Consider the following 21,805-nt stretch of genomic DNA (forward strand, 5'->3'; position numbering starts at 1 on the left):
TGCGACTGTCTGTCCATGCAGCCAGCACTTGCCTGTGCAAGGGCGCTGGTCACTTATCAGACACCAAGGTCTCTGTTTTTCTCTGGTTCTGCTGTATTCTGGAACACTTTCCCTGCCTGAAGTAATAGCTCTAAGTGCTTTTCTTGGGAAGTGGTGGCTCTCATTCACTAGAACTGTGCCTCTTTCACAGGTCTCCAAAACAGATCCATCCCCGAAGAGGGAGGCTCCCACCATGATTCTTTTTAACGTGGTATTTGCACTGAGGGTGAGTGTATAAATGGCTGAAGAGCAGATCAGGGAGGTGGGGTGGGGAGGACGGTGGGGAGGGGGTGGGAGGGCAGAGCTCATTTCCCGTGACCGTGTTGTTGATTTAGAGCTCAGACCACTGTGGGCACGGCACTGGCCCTCGTGGGGTGCTGGAAGAGTCTAACTTCATTGTTTCCCTCTTTTTTTTTTTAAGTAAAATATACATAACATCAAATTTACCATTTTAACCATTTTAAAGAGACATTTTGGTGGCATCTGGTAGCAATGTTGTGTAACCATCACCACTATCCAGTTTTCGTTGCCCCAAAAGGATACCAGTTATTCCTCATTCTCTCCCCTCCCCCAGCCCCCAGAAACAACCAATGTGTTTTCTCTTTCTGTGGATTTACCTGTTCTGCATGTTTCATATAAAAGGGATCCTACAATATGCAACCTTTGGTGTCTGACTTCTTTCACTTAATATAATGATTTTGAGATTCATCCATTTTTTTTTTTTTTTTTTTTTTAATTTTATAGCTACTTTATTTATTTATTTCTTTATTTTTTGGCTGTGTTGGGTCTTCGGTTCGTGCGAGGGCTTTCTCTAGTTACGGCAAGTGGGGGCCACTCTTCATCGCGGTGCAGGGACCGCTCTTCATCGCGGTGCGCGGGCCTCTCACTATCGCGGCCCCTCCCGTTGCGGGGCACAGGCTCCAGATGCGCAGGCTCAGTAGTTGTGGCTCACGGGCCCAGCTGCTCCGTGGCATGTGGGATCTTCCCAGACCAGGGCTCGAACCCGTGTCCCCTGCATTAGCAGGCAGATTCTCAACCACTGCGCCACCAGGGAAGCCCCCATCCATTTTTTTATAATTTTTTTTTTTTACTTGAAGTGTGGTTGATTTACAATATTTCAGGTGTACAGCAAAGTGATTCAGTTAGGTATACGAACTATCTTCAGTATCTTGTAATAATCTATAATGGAAAAGAATCTGAAAAAGAATATACATGTATATCTATATATACATACATATCTCTACTGCTATACAGTAGGGATATATATAGCAGGTCCTTGTGGGTTTTTAAAAATTATTTTTAGTTTTTTTTAAAAATAATCTTTTAATTGAATCATCCATGTTATAATGTATATCAGTACTTTATTCCTTTTTATGGCCCAATCATATTCCATTGTATGATAGACCGTACTTTATCTGTTTATCTACTGGTGAACTTTTGGATTGTTTCCACCTTTTGGCTATAAGAACAATGCTCTTAAGGACATCTGTGTACAAGTTTTGTGTGGACAGATTTTCCTTTCCCTTGGGGTCGACAGCTAGGAGTTGAGTTGCTGGGTCACGTGGTGACTCTATATTTAACCTTTTGAGGAGCTGCCAGGCTGTTTCCCACAGCAGCTGCACCATTTTACATCCCCACCAGCCATGTACGAGGGTTCCAATTTCTCTACATCCTTGTCAACACTTGTTGTTTTCTGTTGTTTTATAATTAAGCGTAATTATTTCTTATGGCAGTTCCCAGCACTGTCTGAAGTTGTGTTTTCACTAGTTAACAGGGAATTTCTTTTCAATAAAGCTGTCAAAATATAAGGGATCTAAATAAATATAAAAAGCACCCCTGGGTAAGGACTGGCTGGTATTACGAAGGGACTTTGAAATTTAGGAAATGTGTATATTCTGTACTGTTAAATAATGGCATTCCTCAGAAATATCCCACTATCAGTTTTCACCAAAGAATTCAGTAGTTCTTTCTGGCTGGGCACATGTGAGCTGCACGATGGCTTTTTTTTTTTTTTTTTTTTTTAAATCAAGGTTGGGAACCATGGTTTTTAAACTTTGGGTTTATTTATTTATTTATTTATTTATGGCTGTGTTGGGTCTTCGTTTCTGTGCGAGGGCTTTCCCCAGTTGTGGCGAGCGGGGGCTGCTCTTCATCGCGGTGCGCGGGCCTCTCACTATCGCGGCCTCTCCTGCTGCAGAGCACAGGCTCCAGACGCGCAGGCTCAGCAATTGTGGCCCGCGGGCCCAGTCGCTCCGCGGCATGTGGGATCCTCCCGGACCAGGGCCCGAACCCGTGTCCCCTGCATTGGCAGGCAGATCCTCAACCACTGCGCCACCAGGGAAGCCCCGCACGATGGCTTTTGTACAGAAGTGTCAGTGAGAAAGTGGCTAGATCTTGGTGACAAGGAGCAATGTGCTCTGTACCCTTTGGTGTGGTGGGGGGGAGCCTGAGCAGGAGGGAACCTGTCCTATCAGGTGCCGTCTTAGTCTCAGAGTGTTTTTCCCACTGAGGCTTTTCTGTTGTGGAGACCACAGGTCTCACTGAAGAGTTCAGAATCAAAATAATGCTAGGGAAAAGCTCTTAAATGGAACTTTCTCCTTTCTGAAGGGAGCTTAATTCTTAAAACTGGCCCACCTTGTTGATAAATAAAGAGCTGCAAGTTAAAATAAAGTCAACTGTTCCTGGTGGCTGTCCCTGGGGCTCAAGGTTCCGAGAGGAGACTCTTAATTTCTGCTTCGTGCACTTCCATAGTGTTTGCATTTTCACAGTGTCCCTTTATTACTTATATCGTTACGTAATACAAACATCTACAAAGAGAACTCAAGTTAAAGACAGGCAAACCAAAACCGTGACCAGTGCTGTCCCCCTGTCAGCACTGATAGCCCTGTGGGGTGGGCCATGAGAAGCAGCCTCGGCCCCACCCTGGACGTTGCTGGCAAGCCCTCATCTCTGGGGAGCAGGGTGTGATAGCGGAGTGTATGACACCCATGGACATGGCAGTCAAGAAAACAGGCAGATTTTAAAGTTGTATGAAGATTTTTATAATAAGTAGGCTGGAAATAATCCTGGTATCCAGTAGTTGGGGATTGATTAGACAGGGTGGTGGTTTTACACACTGGAACGTCCTGTGGCCACTGAAGATGAGAAATGGGGGTGAGGCCAGACCCTGGAGCGGGTGGGTGGCTCACTGCCAGGTTAAAGCAGTGGGAACAGGGCAGTGTAGGATTTCAGAGCACAGAGGCTGTGAGGTGAACAGTGGGAGGAATTTAAAATAGCGTAAAGGGTGGACCAGTTTTTTTCTTCTTTTCTGTAGTCACTTAAAAATGTGCAGGCTAAAAAAAAAATGTGCACCCTTTTTACTTTGAAAAGTTTTAAGCAAACCCTGAGCTAGTGACAATAGATTGATGGTCCTTGCACACCTGTCTCTGAGATGCCACAGCTGCTGCCTTGCACCCTGGCTCCATCTGCCCCCAACCCCATCGCTCAGGCATTTCAAGACAAGTCTCAGACCTCATGTCTGCTCACCCCCACATACTTCAGAAGGCGGCTCTGGAAAAAGGGGGACAGCTATTTTATACCATACCTGACAGAACTCACCGTGAGTTGGTATCAACTACTACCTGGTCCATGGAAACGCGCCCTAGTTGCCACAGCGTTTTTTCCCGTTGACCTGTCTGAACCGGGGTGAAAACCAGAAGCCAGCCCACACAAGCTTGGGGGTTGTGTCTCCAGGTCTCTGACTCTCCCCTCCTTTGTCCCGTGAGGGGTCCACGGTCGGACCCATCTCAGTGCGCAGGCAGGCTTGCTCCACGTCCGTGTGTTTTCCGCAAGCTGAACGTTAGCTCTGAAGGCCTGACTGGATTTGGGTACAAGTTTCAGGGTGAGAAAGTCTCGCAGGCAAGTCCCTACACTTCATTGTTGCTTCATGTCGCATGCGGGGAGAGTGGGTGTTTCTCAGAGCTCCATTCAGGGCTGGCACGGCCTGGGTGGTCGCTTTCTCACTGTGGCCCCACGTAGCCCAGGCTCTGTGGGCACCCTGAGCCGAGCCTGGCCTGTGCAGCCGGTGGGGACACCCAGGCACGCTCCATCCTCGCTCATCCCGGAGTGTGAGCGTGCGGCCCCGGACGCCTGACTTGTGACACCGTTGTGCCCCAGCCAGTAGGAGCGTGATGGAGGGTCAGGCCCTCAGGTGTGACTGGGCTACTTCTTCAAGGGAGTAACCACGCGCCTAGGTCATTCTCCTCTCTCTGCTTTGCTGCGGGGAGGAATTTTACACAGATTTCTCTAAAATCTAAAGCAGAACATTTTGTTCTGAGGCAGTTGTGTACACCCTATACCCCAGACCCTCCGTTCTATGACCTTGCGGGGACACTTGAGGGGCTGTCCTGGGCATGGGGCAGGGCTGCTGCCTGTAGGTGGGCCCGGCGTGGAGTCAGCCCTCAGCCCTGTCCCCGCACAGGTGTGCTGCCTGGGGTGTGCTCTGTTTGCGAACATGGGTCTGCTAGGAGCTCAGAAAGTGTCTCCAGCTCCAGGTGGTGAAGGGGTTTACTGAGTCAGGTCAGGATCTGGCCCAGGAGCCTGGCTGTGGACACTCACCGCAGGGCCCTGCCTGTAGATAACCGGGAGCGGGGGCGACCAGAGGTTCTAATCGTGGGCACCACTCCTCCCCCTCCTCCCACCTCCACCCGCGGGATGACTCAGCTGTTCTGGCGGCCTCCTGGAGCGCTGAGTCACGGTGGGCTGGTTATCTGCTCCGGGGACCATCTTCACAGACCCCACAGCTGCCTGCCCCACCCTTGGCCTGGGTGGATGCGCCCGCCTGGCCTGGCTGTGGCCCTGATAGGTCCCAGAGTGAGCACGGGTGTGGAGGGAAGGGGGTGGCCTGGCGCCTCCTGGCTTCTCTGTTAGCCAGGGTCTCAGGAAGAGCTGCTTACCCTGAGGACAGGTCTTCACTGAACAGTGGGCCTGGTGCTTCTGTTTCTCACACTGTGTCCTTATTGTAACATGGGCCGTGTGACCAAATTCTCACACAGCCGGTCCTGTCCGCTAGCACTCAGCGGCACATTGGTGACCGCAGACACTGCCAGGGGTTCTGCTCTGTTCTGAGCACCTGACATGTTGACTGATTGCTCAGAGAGGGGCCACTGTTCTTCTTTCTCAGATGGCAGCCTGTGACCCAGGGTTGCACAGCAGGTGGCTGATGGGATCTGTGCCTTCCATTGTGCCACTGGGCTGCCCCTGTCATGCCCAGAGTGGATGCCTGAACGTCCTCTGCCTTCCTGGATGGCCCTGGCCTGGGGCCCTGGGCATGGGCACCTCTCTCTGCTTGTTAGAAATGCCTGTGTTCCCCCTCCCTCCACACCGGGGACCCCCACGCAGCCATCTGTGCTGCCGTCCAGGCGGCCGTTCCATGCCCACGTTGCTGGGACAGGCCCTAGAGGGCACCTGGGACTGGGGACAGTGGTGGCGCCCAGAGAGGGGCTCTGAGTGTTGCTGCGTGTCCTCCCCGAGTGCGTGTGCTACGATCGAGTTGGCTGTGGCCTCTCCCTGCAGGCCAACGCTGACCCATCGGTGATAAACTGTCTGCACAACCTCTCCCGCCGCATTGCCACCGTGCTGCAGCACGAGGAGCGCCGCTGCCAGTACCTCACGCGGGAGGCCAAGCTGATCCTGGCGCTGCAGGACGAGGTGTCTGCCATGGCCGACGGTGAGGGCTGCGGGCGGCCTCTCTGTGCAGGGACCCCACTGGGTGGGCCGATCTGGAAACTAATGGTCTGTATGGTGGGCTGAGCATGCCCTGGGTGCACAGGAAGACCCCCAAGGGACACAGCTAGACCCAGATTCCTGAACTGATGTTCCGGGAGTGACTTCCCAGCCCCAAACGTTCCCCTCCCCCCAGACCCCTGCATGGTGGCTCTTCCTGCAGGTCAGGCACCGCCTGTCCCGCCCTGGTCCCGCTGGACAGTCCCCTGAAGCAGGGGGCATGCAGAGGGGCAGCAGGAAGATTGAGCTGGCTGAGGGGGGGCCAGTTCTTTGCTTTCACCTAAATTGAAGGGGGACCCAACTGAGTTGTCAGTTGACCAGTTATTAAAAGTAATGTCTGCTAATAGATCCCCATGAGGCTTTGGTGTACTGTCAACATTTTAGAGCAGAGAGATGCCCACCTGTCACACACTGTTCACCTCCGTCTTCTCGGGTCAGCACCTCTATAACAGAAGAGAAAAGTAGGAACAGATTTGCCAGTGAACCTGGGCTAATTTTAGCAATAAGTAGAAGTGTACATGAACTGTGTCACTCGGGTGCATTTTTTCAGTAAAAATTAGCTTTTGATGTTTGACAGTTAGTTGTCAAAATGTGTAATATATTTGTTTTGCCCAGTTATGTACTAGCTAATAACAATCCAGAAGTTTTGTTTTTTAAACATTCTCTTTAGAATCTGTGACTTTTTCACAGGAAAGTTTTAAAAGTTCAATTTAAGTACATATATTTTTTGTTAGACATTTATGAGAAAAGATTAACAAGAGACTTTGGATCCTGAAAATAAATTGCACTAGTGTAAGTGTGTGGAGGAAGGAGTGGGGTGAGGCAGGGAGTGCTTGGTCTGAGGTCGGGGTGGCTCTGGCGGCCTGCTGGGGGCCTGCAGGGTAGCTGCAGAAGGGTTTCTTCCTGTAGGGCTGTGGCTACAGGGTCAGGTTGGGCCACTGGTGAAGGGTAAATCCAGACATCCCGTGTAAAGACGGTTGAGCACACCAGTGGGGAATTTCCTGATGTTTGGTTTACAGCCACTTAAAATTCTTTTTAGGTTAAGCTCGTCTTCTGGCCTGTGCAAGCTCCTCGCTGTGCAGACTCTGAGTCGAGTCCTCTGTGTTACAATCCTTGCAGCAAATGATGGGCCTCAGTCCCCGTTCCATCACATCCTGCCCAAGTGCAAGCTGGCCAGGGACCTCAAGGACGCTTACGACAGGTGAGACGGTGGCCTGCTTCCCATGGGCCTCCCCAGGCTGGTGCCGTTTCCCTGCTGTGCCTGAGATGGAGGGAGGCTGGGGAGGAGCCCCACTGGGACGGTCACCTCCACACTTGTCTTTAGCCAGAAAGTGAACCTGAAGAAAGCTGAGCATGGGACCTGAAATGCACGGTGATGCTGACCGAGTGCAACACCGTGCCAAGTTCCAGGCCCACCTTCGTTAGGCATGGTCACTGTCACCACCTCACCCACGAGGAGACTGAGGCTCAGAGGCTGGGGCTGGGGTTGGCTCTGCTCCCCCCGCGCCAGGGTCGTGGGGGTTTGGGACCCTGAGTGTGTGAGGGCAGCAGGCGTTGGAGACACTGCTCATATTAGTGGCTCAGCACCAACTCTCTTAAATGTGGACCAGCAAGGCACTTCTCTTCTTTTTAAAGAGCATCCGTGTGGCTCTGACCACTGCTCCCTGGCCCTGGGTCTGCAGTGGGGATGGGATGGGGAATGGGGGTGGGGGGGCCGTCTGCCCAAGTGCACCTGGCCAGTTGGCTCACCAGGGGCCTCTCAGGGCTGAGGGGACCTCGCAGCACCAGGCATGTTGCTGGACAGATAGTGTGCAGGTGCAGGCCTCCCTCCTCTCCACCACCCCCAACTTCCCCACATTCTCCTCTGCTCCCCCACCTCCCCCGCCCCGGCTTTCTCGGGGCTTCGCTCTGTCCAGTGGACCCACATTCCCTGCTGGAGGTGGACCTGATCTGAGAGCTTGGGGCCACAGCACCATCGGGGATCTTCGTTGCAGCGTGCGGGATCTTTAGTTGCAGTGTGCGGGATCTTTAGTTGTGGTGTGCGGGATCTAGTTCCCTGATCAGGGATTGAACCCGGGCCCCCTGCAGTGGGAGCGTGGAGTCTTAGCCACTGGACCACCAGCGAAGTCCCTTTCTTTTTTTTTAATGTTAATATTTTTTCTGATTTCACCAATGATATGTGTTTATTATAGACATTTAGGAAATATAAGAAAATATAAAGGAAATAAAAATCATCTATAATCCCATACCCAGTGATAATCACTATGACCTTTTGGTAATTTTCCTTTTTTTTAACTTAAGCCTTTGAAAAGGTCACCTGTCCTTTGAGTCTGAAAGTCAGAGCACAGAGTTTCTTTCCCGTTGCACCCTCGCCAGGTTTCCTTCCTGGTGGCAGGGTGCATTGCATCAGGCAGCCGAGTGTTGTACGCCCTGTCACAAGGTGCTAAAGCACATACGGCGAACCCTTTCGCAGCCAGAGCGCGCTGAGTGCACGGTTTGCCCTTTACCTCCTCACTTTAACGTGTAGCTTACCGACAGGCTTCTGTCTGTTGGTAAATAGGGACTGACTTCTTGCTGTACAGCTGCCTCCCCCCTCCCTGGGGCATCATTGGCTGCAGCTTTTGCTGCTGAAAGACGTGCTGCTCAACTATATGCGTGTTATTTTGTGCGAGTGCCTGTGCATCCATGAGATAAAGTCCTAAAAGTAGAATTGCCGGGCTGAATAGGTCAGGTGTGCATGTCATTTGGAGGCACTTCCTTCTGTGGCTCAGTCTGCATTCCCATCAGCAGCACCTGAGCTTTGCCAGCACAGGGTCTTGTGAGCTTTTGGGTTCTGCCCACTGTGATGGGTGGAGGACGGGGTCTCAGGGCAGCTTTATCTGAACGCAGGTGTGCACGACTTCACGTGTGGAACATCCCTGTTTCCTATTCTGTGAGCGCTCTGCTCCGACCCCTCACCTGTTTTGTTTTTTGTTTTTTTTTTTCTTTTTTGGCCCAGCTGCACAGCTTGGGGGATCTTAGTTCCCCGACTAGGGGTTGAACCTGCGCCGTCTGCGGTGAAAGCGTAGAGTCCTAACCACTGGACCACCAGGGAAGTTTTCCCCCCTCACCCATGATCTGTTGGGGGCACAGGTGCCTTTATGTGGGAGGGAGAGCTGTCCTTTGGGGTGTGCGTCTGGGCTGGAGTTTCCATTTCTTTATTTCGGTGACCTCTGGGCATTGGGGGAAATCAGAGCAGCATGAAACGCCCCTTGCTGTGTGATTGCCTTGGTTTCTGGTCCTTCCTGCTCTGGAGACCTCTTGGCGAAGCCTTGGTCTTGACCCAGAACAGATTTCTGGTCTTGTAGTCTGACCCTGTCTCTTTTTATCCACATGATCACATGGAAGTTTTTCCTGCAGTAAGAGAATTGCTGCCCTCTGGTCTGGGTGGGCTGGTATGAGAAACCCCTTCCTTGGAAATTGTTGCCATTTTCTGAGTGGGAGTTTGCATGCCTCAAGTAGGATTAGACTACAAGCTAAATTCACGCTAATGTGGAATTACAATAAAAAGCAAACCAGAACCACACTTTATGTTTCTAAGTGAATATAATGAGCTGTGATTTCTTAGGTTTGAATTGTGTTGGAAAGTTGGAGGGAATGAGGCCCTGGAGAGTTGGCTGCTTCCTTGGTGACCTGCTGGGCCGGCCGAGCTGGGGCTTGGGGCAGCCCAGCACCCTCTAGTGGCACTAGTTCCAAGGACAGGAGTCAGCGTTTGCGGCGAAAACAGCTGCCAGGGTCCACCATTCAGCACTTAGCTTCCTTCCAGAACCCAGGTGTGTCAGTTTCCTCCAGGTGAAACCCCACCCCATCCTTCCTGTTTCCAGACCCCACTCTGACCAAGTGGGGTCTGGAAACAGGCTCCTGGGTCCGGCCCCAGGGAAACCGGCAGTGCTTCTCCCGCAGGAGTCCCAGGGGCATCGGTGTCCTCCCCGTCCCCTGTCCCCGCCTGGCAACAGCAGCGGCTCTGAGACTTCCCAGGAGCCCCCTGGTCTGTGGCCTTCCCTCTGACCCGCCAGGTCTGCGTTGGCCTCGAGGGTCTGGACTGGCCCGCTCCGCTCCTGCAGGGTGGACTGCACCTTGGAGCTAAGAAGGGGAGGCTGCGCAGGTGGCGGGGAACATGCAGCTCTTTCTTGGTGGAGACTTGCTGGCTGACCGCTGGGAAGGGCGTTCTCAGAGCAGAAGTGAGAGGCTGGAAGCTGTGAGAACTGGTTGAGGTTAGGGGTTGGGGTGGGACTTTGCAAAGGAATGGCTCTGGATTGGCTGCTTTAATTAAAATCCGGGTTTGTGGTGTGGCCTGGCGGTCCTGTGCCCCGGGACCTACGCGTCTGTGGCCGCCTCAACTTGCCCAGCACCTGTGTCTCCCCGTGCAGCTTGGTGACTTGAGTGACAGCACCCCGCGAGGTCAGGGATGTCCCCTCACTTTCTGTGACACAGCCCTCGTGCTCGGCATGTGGTTGAAGGGATGAGTAAACAGGAGTCCCCTTGATGTGGATTCCGTGGGGCTCGAAGAAGTGTTTGTTGAAGAGTTCTCAGAGCTGACAGGGCCTGTGGTGGGCCCGGGAGGCTGGGAGCCTGGGGAAGCCACCCAGGTCCGGGCCTGCGGGTGGTGCTGTGTGCGCGGGGAATGCTGCCTCACTGCTGCCCACCCAGAGCAGGGGTGGGCCCACAGACGCGTCCGCAAGTGTCCTGGGAACTTCAGTCCCTGTTGCCATTAAACGCGCTTAACTTAAACTTTAACATTTCAAGGTTGGCCTTTTGGAGCCCACCCAGACCTCGTGGGTCATGTGCAGTTTCGTCCCACTGCATGTTGTGTTTGGGACCAGAGGGTGCAGGGCTGGCTTCGAAGGCCTCTGGCCTGGGGCAGGAAGAAGGGTGACCGGTCCGAGGCTAGAGGAGGACGTTAGGTTAGGAATTGAAATTCTCTCTTGGATGCTGAGGTGTGAGCTGATGAAATGAGCTGGTGCACAGTCGTCTGGGGTGTGAAAGATAAGAACTTGTTGGAAGGCCGGTGTGGCCGCCTCAGGACTTGGGCTCTGGAGGAGCATCTATCTCAAGTCGCAGGCGGGGCGGCGTCTCGGAGCTGTGTGAGGGGCCGGATAAGCCTCACACAGGGACAGTGTTTTTCCTCAGTGTCCCCAGACCCAACCGTTAACTGCCGGCAAATAGAAGTGAGAGCTTCCCAGGACCCTTTTCGGGCCCAACTTCTACTCTGCTAGTCTTGTCTTAAAACCGCACGCACTTGAGAAACAAGGGCAAACGTTTCTCTTTCCTCCTGACAGACCTCAGCACAGCTCCGGGCTCACCTCTTGATGGCGGTGGGGTTTATAGGGCATTCCCAGCGTGGCGCCCTCCCTCCTGGCTTGTTCCAGGGTGTCCCGGGGTTCGCCTGGGCCTGCTGCTGGCCCTCGGGTGTTGCTGGAGGTGGCGCTTAGGGTCTGCACGCTACAGAGCTCCGTTTGTTTGTAAAGAGGCACCAGCCTCAGTGCCAAGTGCCCCACGGGAGGAGGTCGCCAGTGTTGGGAACACGGAGTAAAGTCCACGTGGAAACTAGGGACCCAGGGAGGGCGTGTCTCCCCCCAGAGAAGAGGACCCCATGCCAGCGTGTGCCCAGACTGTGTGGCCAGGGCTCTGGGGACAGTGACATGGTGGAGAGGCTGCACAGGCCTTGACTCTTCGTTTCCCTGGTACCCAGATTCGGCACTTGCAGCTGAGTCTCCATGAGGCCTGTCCTGAGACCCTCCCAGCCCATACACACCCCTGCACCCTCCCCCCATCCTTTTCTTACCGCTCTCTCCAGCTTCTCGTGTTCACACAGTTTGCTTACTATTCCCCATGTCTTTCTCGGCACCGCTGAGTGGGAGCCCCTAAGTGCAGGGCTGTAAATTGTGCCCCAGGAGCCCGAACCAGTGCTTGGGGCCTCTGCACGTGCCACGTGGCTCGGCGACCTGCACGCGGCATCCCTGGACTCCTGGAGGAGCCCACACGGCTACCTCTGAAATGAGAGGCCTCTCAGTGTTTACTTCTGACTCTGTGGCATTCATTCCAGCAGGCACTTTGAGCCGTGTCCTAGAGGGGAGCTCAGAGACAGGAAGGCCTTGATTTTGAATCCACCAGCCTTTCCAAGCAGGGGTGAAGTGAATGGAGGAGGAGCTGGCGCCCGGTTTCCCCTGCCTGCTTTCCCTCATACACAGATGCTGAGAGCATAAATGTTGCCCAGTCAAGTGGAGCCACTACCCTGGGTCCCCTGGGCGAGTCTCTTCGTGTGACTTTTGATCCCGGAAGATGCTGTTTGTCAGGGTTTGACGTGAGCCGTCCAGCCCACAAAGGCCCTTGGCCAAGGAGTGGGGAGGCTCCAGGAGCCTCCGTCTGCTCAGGTGTACTTGCTTCCTTCTGGAAGAAGCCAAGAGCGGTGTTCTCCACTGGGACCTGGGGAAGGACCCGGGGTCTCTTCCCCAAATCGTGGCAGTCACCAAACTCGTGCCAGGGTTTCACCCTGAGGGGCTGTGGCATCAGCAGTGGCCAAACCTTTGCCCTCCAGACTCAGCCACAGCCTGCAGCCCCACCCCTGCAGCTCAGAGCCTAAGACCATCCCTTGAGGGGGGCTCCTGGGGGCCTGGTTCTCCTGATGCCCTGGTGGCAGGACAGGCAGAGGGAGCAGACGCTGGTGTTGGCAGGAGTCCTGGGGCAGTTGAGGTCACAGACGTGCTCTTTGTTCTTCCCACGGTCCTCTGCCCGTTGCCCATTCCCTGCTGGAGACAATGAAGGCTTATTTTTACATTTGAAACTGCTGACCATGGATTCTGCCGTCCGTCTGGGCGGAGCTGTGGGGAGAGACTGTAAGAACGGCCTGTGGGCACAGGGCGGGGGCCACGGGGCCGCCTCCCAGCACCCTGCATCTGTGTGCCTGAGAGCCCTGAGACCTGGGCGCCAGCAGGGCCAGCAGAGTGGGGCTGGAGTGTGACGGGGAGGGCACCCCGGGCAGGGCAGGCGGACCTCGGCTGGGCACAGACCCCCTTGCCCTCTGCTCCAGCAGTCGCTCCCCCCGCGTCCACACCAGGTGCCATGCCACGGAGCCGTGGCCCCAGCTTTGTGTGTGGTCCCCCTGCACGGCGCCGCTAAGAGACTGTTCTCCTGGCAGGGGCTTCCTGAGAGATGGTCCCCCCAGAGCGGACACATGTTCCTCGGGCCTTTTCCTTCCTCCATTCAGGAAATGCCCTCAGTGCCCCCGCGTACCCCACCATTACCGGCTGTGCGGTGAGCAGTGCACCCTGTGACTGAATTCTGGTCGGGAAGCAGCACTGACCAGCAGACGGCAGGTCGTGCTGCTGTCCGGTGCACAGGACACGGGAACTGTGAGCGGCCTGTGGGGCCTGGCTCATGGTTGACCCACTGAGAAGGTGGCGCTTGAGCTGAGATTTGAAAAGGGGGGAAGGAACCCCGGGGCACCTGGGGGAGAGTGTGTGGCCCAGGGCAATTACACGGGCCTGGAGAGCCGCAGGGCAGCCTATTCTGCTGGACCCATGGGAGGCGGGGAGGAGACAGGGTCGGAGAAGAATGGGCAGGTCCCACAGGGCTCTGGCACTCTGGGGTCTTGGTTGGGACTGCTTACGTGGGAGCCCTGGGGGTCTGAGTGGCTTGTGTGCACGGCTGGGAGCTGCTGTGTGGGTGGCTGATGGCCCGCTCTCTGCAGCCTGTGCACATCTGGTGTGGTGCGGCTCCACGTCAACCGCTGGCTGGAGGTGAGCTTCTGCCTGCCCCATAAGATCCACTACGCGGCCACGAGCCTCATCCCCCCCGAGGCCATCGAGCGGAGCCTGAAGGCCATCCGGTGAGTGCCAGCCCCACGCACACCCTGCCGGGGCCCTGCTCTCCTGTGTCCTGAGGTTTACCAAGTACTTGGCTCCAAAAAAAATCGTCTTTTCCCTTTCCTGCCACAGAAATTGGCAGGTAGGGCGCTGCTGTTTACAGAGTAAAAACACACGCTTTTGTGTCCAGTTTTGTCTAGGGATGACCACCCCAGGTTCCCCACGGGCCCTCTCAGGGCTCTCACGGGCCCCCACTGCCTGGCCAAGCGGGGCGCTGTGCTGCGGTCCCAGACGAGGGCCTGGGCAGGGCTGGGGGGCTGAGCATCATGGCGGGGCCCGGGAGCCGACCACCGGAGGCATTGTGTCTTCATGGTGGTACTCACCGGACCTCCTGCTCAGATCAGAACTTGTGAGATCTGTTTCTTCATGTCACTGATTTCCTTCAAGGAAAGCGCTGAGCCCAATCTTCTGCCTCCCCCTCCTCCACCAAGTCCTTTGTTTCCTTAAATGTTTTTTAACCAGAAAAAGAAATCTGGGTACATAACAGAAAATGTTGAGACGACAGAAAGCAAAGCACTGCCTGTTCCTCCTCCCTCCCCAGGCCTGTGCGCCGCCCCGGGCTTCCTTGCTAAGCGTATTTCTAGGTAGTTCTGTTCATAGTCTGCAGTGGGGATTTTGCTTTTCCTGTATTTGGACTTTTTCCATAGGAAAGATTCACTGGTTTTTGAACGAACGTTTGCTGGGCAATCCCAGAGGTGGTGGGATGGGGCCGGGTCACCCGTCAGGCCTTCCTTAGTTTTTGCTGTGGGTGATCCTTGCAGGTTTTTAAAGGCCTCAGGGCAGAGCACTGTCTTCCGCTTCCTCCCCGGCCTCTTCTCTGCAGGTGCACACCCAGGGCAGGGGCCTGGGGCTCGCTGGTTGTGCTGACCCGTGTCTCTGCCCCACAGCCCGTACCATGCCCTGCTGCTGCTCAGCGACGAGAAGTCCCTGCTGGGCGAGCTCCCGATCGACTGCTCCCCAGCCCTGGTGCGTGTGATCAAGACCACGTCTGCTGTGAAGAACCTGCAGCAGCTGGCCCAGGACGCAGACCTGGCCTTGCTGCAGGTACCCTGGGGGCTTGGGGAGACACCCTGGGTGGGCAGGATGGGCAGCAGGGAGGGGCTGGACGCATCACAGCTGGCACCTCAAGCTGCCTCCCGAGGGCCTCTGTCCAGCCGAGGGCTGCTGCATGGCCTGCTGTGGTGATGGGTGGATCTGGAGTCCGACCTGGGATCAGGGCCTCGGGATTGACTTCCTCCTCTGTGGAGGGAGGGAGCAGTGAAACTGCGGCAGAGGAGTGAGGCCGTCGTGATGCCAGGTGATGGGGCCGCACAGGACCAGAGCCAGGGCTAGGGACTTGCAGGGTTGAAGCAGGGGCACGCAGGGTGCCTTAGCCCATGTGGGAGCCATGCAGAGCCAGCACCAAACCCAGTGGCCTTGATTCCCCCCGCCACGCCCCGCGGGCACACAGGCCTGTGTTCTGTGCAAGGTGCCACCTCCTTGCTGAGCCACGTGCTCGTGAGCTGCCCTTTCTGATCAGATGAGGGCCCCTCCGCCCTGCCTGTGGATCTGGTTTGAACCTGGGCAGGGGCTGGGGCCAAGGAAGAGCACAGGGAGAAGTTGGAGGCCAGGGGCAGGGGGCCTTCCAAGCGACAGCGTGAGGGTGGACTCAGGGTCTGGAACGGGGCACTGTGTGACCGCCAGGGGGCAGCAGGGCATGGCCCAGGGACCAGCGGCTCCTACAAAGGCCAAGGGTGGAGCACCATGAGGCAGGCCCACCTAGGCCTCTGCGAGGCACCTCCAGGGAGCCCTCGGCCTTTGCTGCTTAGCACGTTAGGGGAGCTTGTCTACCAGGCCTGACTCTCAGGCCATTTTTCCCCAAAGCTGCCTTTCTGGATTCTGTCGTCCAGAATAAGCCCTTCCCCTGTCTCTACCCCATGACTTTGTCCACCCCGTCTGAAAGTGTTTATCGGACTCTGCCTTGGTGTTTCACATGGGCTCCTGGACTGCCTTCCTAGCACCCACGAGACACAGAACATTTAACGCGCTAGCTGTTGTGTGTGTACCGCGGAGTTTGTGTTCTGACCAGTACTGGCTGATCGGCAGATGCCTGTGAGTGTGCAGCTCTGAGGGGGTGACCCTCACTGTCCCCTGAGGCTGCCCATCACGGAGGCTGTTTGGATGCTGTGCCTCACAGTTCCCCAAGACACAGACAAAGCTCTGATGATGTCCCCTTCGCCTCTCCCCGGCCTTGCCATGGGGTCCCCTTGCTGTTTCCTTCCATGCCCCTCCCTACTGAACCCAGTGCAAATCAGGGTTTGCCGCTGGTGTGGAAGTGCAGACGCCCCCTGGGGCCCAGCCCTGGTGGTGGACCTTACCAGCCTCTGGGACTGCTGCTTCCTGCAGCAAACCACCTAGCGGAGGCCCCGTGGGGAGGCAGGCCAGCGAGCCCAGCTGGAACCTCGAGCGCAGGTGTGAATGTCACCAGATGATTTAAAATCACTCATGTTCCATTCTAGGCAAAAAAGCTCTACAAGTATTTTGAGGGTTTTTTGTCATGATGAAATTAATATATTCTTATAAAAATTCAAATATCATACAAATTATAAACAGAAAAAGAGAAAGTCCCCATAATCCCATATCCTAGTGGTAACCTAGATTCCTCCAAGCTTTTTTTTTTTTTTTTTAAAGATTTATTTATTGATTGATTGATTGCTATGTTGGGTCTTCGTTTCTGTGCTAGGGCTCCCTCTAGCTGCGGCAAGCAGAGGCCACTCCTCATCGTGGTGCGCGGGCCTCTCACCATCGCGGCCTCTCTTGTTGCGGAGCACAGGCTCCAGACGCGCAGGCTCAGCAGTTGTGGCTCACGGGCCCAGCCGCTCCGCGGCATGTGGGATCCTCCCAGACCAGGGCGCGAACCCGTGTCCCCTGCATTAGCAGGCAGACTCTCAACCACTGCGCCACCAGGGAAGCCCCGAGCTTTTTATATACATATTAACACATAATCTTTGAATAACAAAATTGGGATCACACCTTACTTGTGATTGGGTGAGCAGTGGCCCCGTGGACCTAATCCTTGGGACCTGTGAGTGTGACCTTCCTTATGTGGGACTTTGCAGATGGGAATAACGCCCTTGAGACAGGGTGATGATCCTGGATGACCTGGGTGGGCCCTTGTTAGAGGGAGGCTCGGATGTGACCATGAGGCAGAGATGAGACGTGTGGTCACAGCAGCTTGGAAGCAAAGAACAGAGTCTCCCAGCCGACAGCTTGACTCCAGCCGGGTGATCCTGATTTCAGACTTGTGGCCTGCAGAGGGCGCTCTGGCTGCAGGGAGAGGTGGGAGGTGGAGCCCATTGGGCGAGGGTGGTGGCAGAGATAGAGGGAAGGGGGCCTGTGTCCTTTAGAGCCATCAGCACTGGGACTTGGGCTGAGAAAGAAGAGGGTCAGCGATGGAACTGAAATTTCCTCTGTGTTCGAGTTGGCTGTGGCACTGGAGGCCCTGTTTGCCGAGACGAGGTAGAGGTGTCCCCGGCACTGTCACAGGTATGCATGCACCCTCAGAGGCACTTGGCCGTGGTGCTGCAGGATGAGCGGTGCCCGTTGCCGTGGTCTCACCCTGGCTCCCTGTCCTGGCATCATGGTCTGTGTGTGGCCCATCCTGATGTCTTGAGAGTCCAGGGCAGCAGGACAGTGGGATGTTCTCCAGGGATGAGTGTGTGGAGTGGGGGCAGGTGCAGTGACCCACATCCACTGTCACGTGGAGCCCCGTCCCCGTGCTGGGCGCCTGCTGGGCTGTGGGCTGGCCTCTGCCGGGATGTGCAGCCAAGCCCCTTGATCAGCTGGACTGGCCTCATCTCGGGTGCCCCAGCGTCCCTGTGCTGGTGCCAGCCAGGACGGCTCAGGGACCAGTGATGGAGAGGCTTGAGGCCATGAGCCAGGGGGCTGCGTGGGTTGGCCTCCCCAGCACTGCTCTCTCGGCCCTCTGCCCACAGGTTTTCCAGCTTGCGGCGCACCTGGTGTACTGGGGCAAGGCCATCATCATCTACCCGCTGTGTGAGAACAACGTCTACATGCTTTCTCCCAACGCCAGTGTGTGTCTGTGAGTCCCCCTGGCTGCCAGAGCCCAGGGCCCCCGAGTGGGCAGGGGTGTGGCTGGCAGGGCCGGCCAGGTGGTGCTCCCCAGGTCAGCTGGGCCCACGTTCCAGTTCTGGCCTGGTCCAGCCCTGCATGGCACCCCTGGCCTGTGCTCTTCCAGCACCTATGGCCTCCAGGAAGGGTCTGCGCCTGCCCGTACCTGCCGGCCAGTGGGTGCTGCATGGGGCACCTGGTGGGAGGTCGGGAGCCTTGGCCTTGACCTGGGGGCTCATAGGGGCTGTGGTGTGGGGAAAGCATCTGGGTTCTGTCATTGCACCCATCCTGGCCCACCCACCTGGCTGCGCCCCCTCCTGCCCACCACAGGCTCATGGTAAGGGTGCAGACGCCTGAATGGTGGGGAAGTCTGCTGAGCTCACGGACCCTCATCCCCTGTCCCCAGGTACTCTCCGCTGGCTGAGCAGTTCTCACGCCAGTTTCCATCTCACGACCTGCCATCTGTCCTCGCTAAGTTCTCCTTGCCAGTCTCCTTGTCAGAATTTAGGAACCCCTTGGCCCCCGCTGTGCAGGAGGTGAGTCTCAGGAGCTCAGGGAGCCCAGGAACCACCCACCTGGCGTCAGTCCCTGATCCCAGGCTCTCAGTGCTGCCGTGCTTTTAGCCTTGGTTTGTGGGGAGGTGCTTGCTGTGTAGGTGGTACCTGCCCTGCCAGGGTGACCAGAAGCCGGGTCCCTGGCTAGGCCGCCTGCAGACACTTGGGCATTGCAAGTCCCTCCCCCCATGGAGCCCCCCTGCCCATGGTGGGCACTTCTTAGGGTTAGAACGCAGTTAAGAGGCCCAATTGGCAGGAGATCGGTGACCTCTCCTGGGAGGACAGAGCCACTTGGTGCCCCCTTCTGGGCCTGGGGATCCCATAGTTGGGGGACGCAGAGGGGATTTTGCTTTCACTGAGCCTGGTCCCTACACTCCTACTCCCTCCCCTGCCTGCCATGGTCCAGGTAGCCACAGGGTCTGTGGGTATAAGTCCTGGGCTCACTGGTCCCCAGAATCTCCTTATCCAAGGGGTCCTGGGTCTTGGTCAGGGCGAGAGGCAGGCAGGGGTGCTGGGTTTGGTGGGCTGGCCACCAGGGAGGGGTGAGACGTGTGGAGCGAACTGGTGAGTTCTGCGTTTGTGGCAGGGTTGAGTGTAGCCTGGATCCGAGAGGCTTTGCCTCCTCCCCTCTACTGCAAACCTGGGGCTCTGGGGCTCTGGGGCTCTGGGCAGGGCCAGGTGGGACAGGTGTTGGAGATGGGTCTGGGTGTTCTCAAGGCTTTGTCTTCAAAAGTAAAGTATTTGTTTTAATAAGTGCCAGGTCTGTTAGGCAAAAACAGTCCTTAAAAGCTTAAGCAAACTCAGGTTGTGAATGAGGAGGAGACCCTGTTGGTTCGCTCATTTAGATGCCAAGCGTGACTGTTCTGAATGCCGTCTTTCACGGCACCTTTGGTTTCCGGGAACTGTGCCAGGTCGTGCCAGCTGAATAAAAGACACACTTTGCATGTTCACCCTCTCCCCTCCCAGGCGGAAACTTCCCGATGGTCCGGATGGCGGGTGGCTTTTCTAGGCCGAGCCCGAGGGGCCCGGATAGAGCCAGTTCTGGTTCTGCTCAGTCCCAGGGTGAGGCCACCTGCCTTCCATACCTACTATTTCAGGCCCAGAATGTGCTCAAGTGCTGATGAAGTCTCTTAATTTAATTTAATATAATATTTATTTATTTATTTATTTATTTATTTAGGGTGCGCTGGGTCTTTGTTGTGGCGTGCAGGCTTAGTTGTGGCATGTAGGATCTTAGTTCCCTGACCAGGGATCGAACCCGGGCCCTCTGCATTGGGAGCAAGGAGTCTTAACCAGTGGACCACCAGGGAAGTCCCTCATAATTTAATGATTTTACAATCCTTTTCAATTTTCTTTGGTGTGACTGGGTCACATATGCCCCTATTTCCATGCCCGGTCAGCCAGCCCCTCCCAGCAAGGGACCCCCAGGGATGAGCAGGCGGGTGTGTGGGTCTGAGGACGTGGGCACCATGTGCACACACGCCCCCACTCACAGCTGCTGGAGCACCACCTGCACAGGCTTCCCTGTCCCCGGGCAGGCTTTCAGGTTGACCCAAGGGGAGGACTTTTCTGCTCTCAGGGCAGCTGCCAGCAGCCTCTTTCTGAACAGTGTCCAGGGTCCTCACAGAGGCCAGTGGGCTGGGGAAGAGGAGGCAGAGCAGGTCCTCCGTGTCACAGGTCCTGCTCTTCAGCTCTGGGCAAGAAAGGACAGCCGTGGGCAGCCCGGGCATGTGATGGAGCAAGGGCAGGTGTGGCCCTGCTGCCTCCCCTGGACGGGAGTTGGGGTTGCAGAACGGGTGGCAGCTGGGCGCTCCCTCTCTCGAGGTGTGGGGCCTCACCCTGACCTCCAGGGTGACCTGGGGGTCATGTCTCAGGCCTGCCCGTCCTGCAGACGCAGCTCATCCAGATGGTGGTGTGGATGCTGCAGCACAGGCTCCTGGTCCAGCTGCACACCTACGTTTGCCTGATGGCCTCGCCCAGTGAGGACGAGCCCCGCCCCCGGGAGGATGACGTGCCCCTCACCACCAGGGTTGGTGGCCGCAGCCTCAGCACGCCCAACGCCCTCAGCTTTGGCTCCCCAAGTAGGACCCCCTGCCCAGGGCATCTGTCTGGTGGGGGGTGAGCACCTTGGGCGCCCTTGGAAGAGGCAGGCAGCCAGGAGGCCCAATTTGGGCGCCGCAGGGAATGACCACAGCACCTTCACAGGGCTGCACTCGAAAACGTGCACACACAGTGCCCGTGGGCAGCTGTGTCCCCGAGGATGCCACTTCGCCCAGCTGGGCAGCTCTCCCTGGCCCCCTCGCCCGCCTCCCTGAGGACGAGGCTCTACCTTGCTGAGTCAGGAGCATCCTGGCCCAGCCTGGGGTCAGAGCAGACCGCACCCCATCCCTCAGAGGACCGCTGAAACCTCCGTGCTCAGGGCCTATGAGGAGACAGTGACTGTCATAGTCCCTTTTTGAAGGAGCTGTTTTGGCCACGGTGTGCCCCCTAAGGCGGCAGCCCCGAGCCCCAGGTCCCTGGCTTGGGGAAGACGAGGGGCTGGAAGGCTTAGGGGGAGGCACCTCCCCAGGCTAAGGCGGGGCCTTGGACGTCAGGCTCAGTGCGGGACCTGCCTGCCCAGGGCTCCTGTCCTCTGAGTGGGTGGGAGGGGTTGGATGACCAGGCTGGCCTTGGGGTGAGGGGCTGCTCCCCAAGGGCACAGCAGTTAATTCCCAGGTGGGCGCAGGTGACTCGGGCTGGGGGTAGCCGCTCCCTGACTGTGCCCGTCCTCAGCCAGCAGTGATGACATGACCCTCACCAGCCCCAGCATGGACAACTCCAGTGCAGAGCTGCTCCCCAGTGGGGACTCGCCACTCAACAGGAGGATGACGGAGAACCTGCTGGCCAGCCTGTCCGAGCATGAACGGGCAGCCATCCTCAGCGTGCCCGCAGCACAGAACCCCGAGGACCTCCGCATGTTTGCCAGGTGGAGCAGGGGCCACATCTAGGGTCAGGACAGAAAGTGGATCTCAGCTTAAATCCCGATGGCAAACAGCCCTCACTGGTTGAGGTGGCATCTGCAGTACACAGCCGTCCCCACCTGGCACCTGCATGTAGGGGTCTCTCCTGTACTTCCTGGGTGTTTCTTGTCACGTCTTGGGAAGCAGCAGCAAGTTCTTGTCCTCATGGGGATCGGGTGGGGCCCTTGGTCTCCACACCATAGGTGACACAGACTTGTCACACCCAACCCTGAGTTGGGTGCGCTGGGTGTATGGTGTTCTGGGAGCGTCAGGTTGTCAGGGACTGAGCCCCCAGCCGAGGTGCCCCAAGAGCCACAGCAGCATGAAGCAGAGAAGCTGCCAGCTGACCCTGCACTGCCCTCACCTCCGTCAGGGCACTGAAGCAGGGTGATATTCCAGGGGCCACGGTGGGCAGCGGGTCCAGGGCACTGCTCGG

At 56.5% G+C, this 21,805-nt stretch overlaps 1 protein-coding gene across 3 annotated transcripts in view; it reads left to right on the plus strand.

The window, feature by feature from the left end:
• The window catches only part of NPRL3 (NPR3 like, GATOR1 complex subunit), a 34,722-nt gene that overhangs the window by 11,999 nt on the left and 918 nt on the right, over positions 1-21,805 (plus strand). For all 3 annotated transcript variants that reach the window (XM_057529191.1, XM_007181825.2, XM_057529192.1), the window contains 9 exons: positions 191-265; positions 5,593-5,746; positions 6,922-7,003; positions 13,532-13,669; positions 14,594-14,750; positions 17,681-17,787; positions 18,223-18,352; positions 20,262-20,451; positions 21,143-21,335. In XM_057529191.1, coding sequence (XP_057385174.1) covers positions 191-265; positions 5,593-5,746; positions 6,922-7,003; positions 13,532-13,669; positions 14,594-14,750; positions 17,681-17,787; positions 18,223-18,352; positions 20,262-20,451; positions 21,143-21,335 — 1,226 coding nt within the window. The remainder of the gene's footprint in view (positions 1-190; positions 266-5,592; positions 5,747-6,921; positions 7,004-13,531; positions 13,670-14,593; positions 14,751-17,680; positions 17,788-18,222; positions 18,353-20,261; positions 20,452-21,142; positions 21,336-21,805) is intronic.

This window comes from Balaenoptera acutorostrata, chromosome 15 (assembly GCF_949987535.1).
Source record: "Balaenoptera acutorostrata chromosome 15, mBalAcu1.1, whole genome shotgun sequence".
NCBI classification, from domain to species: Eukaryota; Metazoa; Chordata; class Mammalia; order Artiodactyla; family Balaenopteridae; genus Balaenoptera; species Balaenoptera acutorostrata.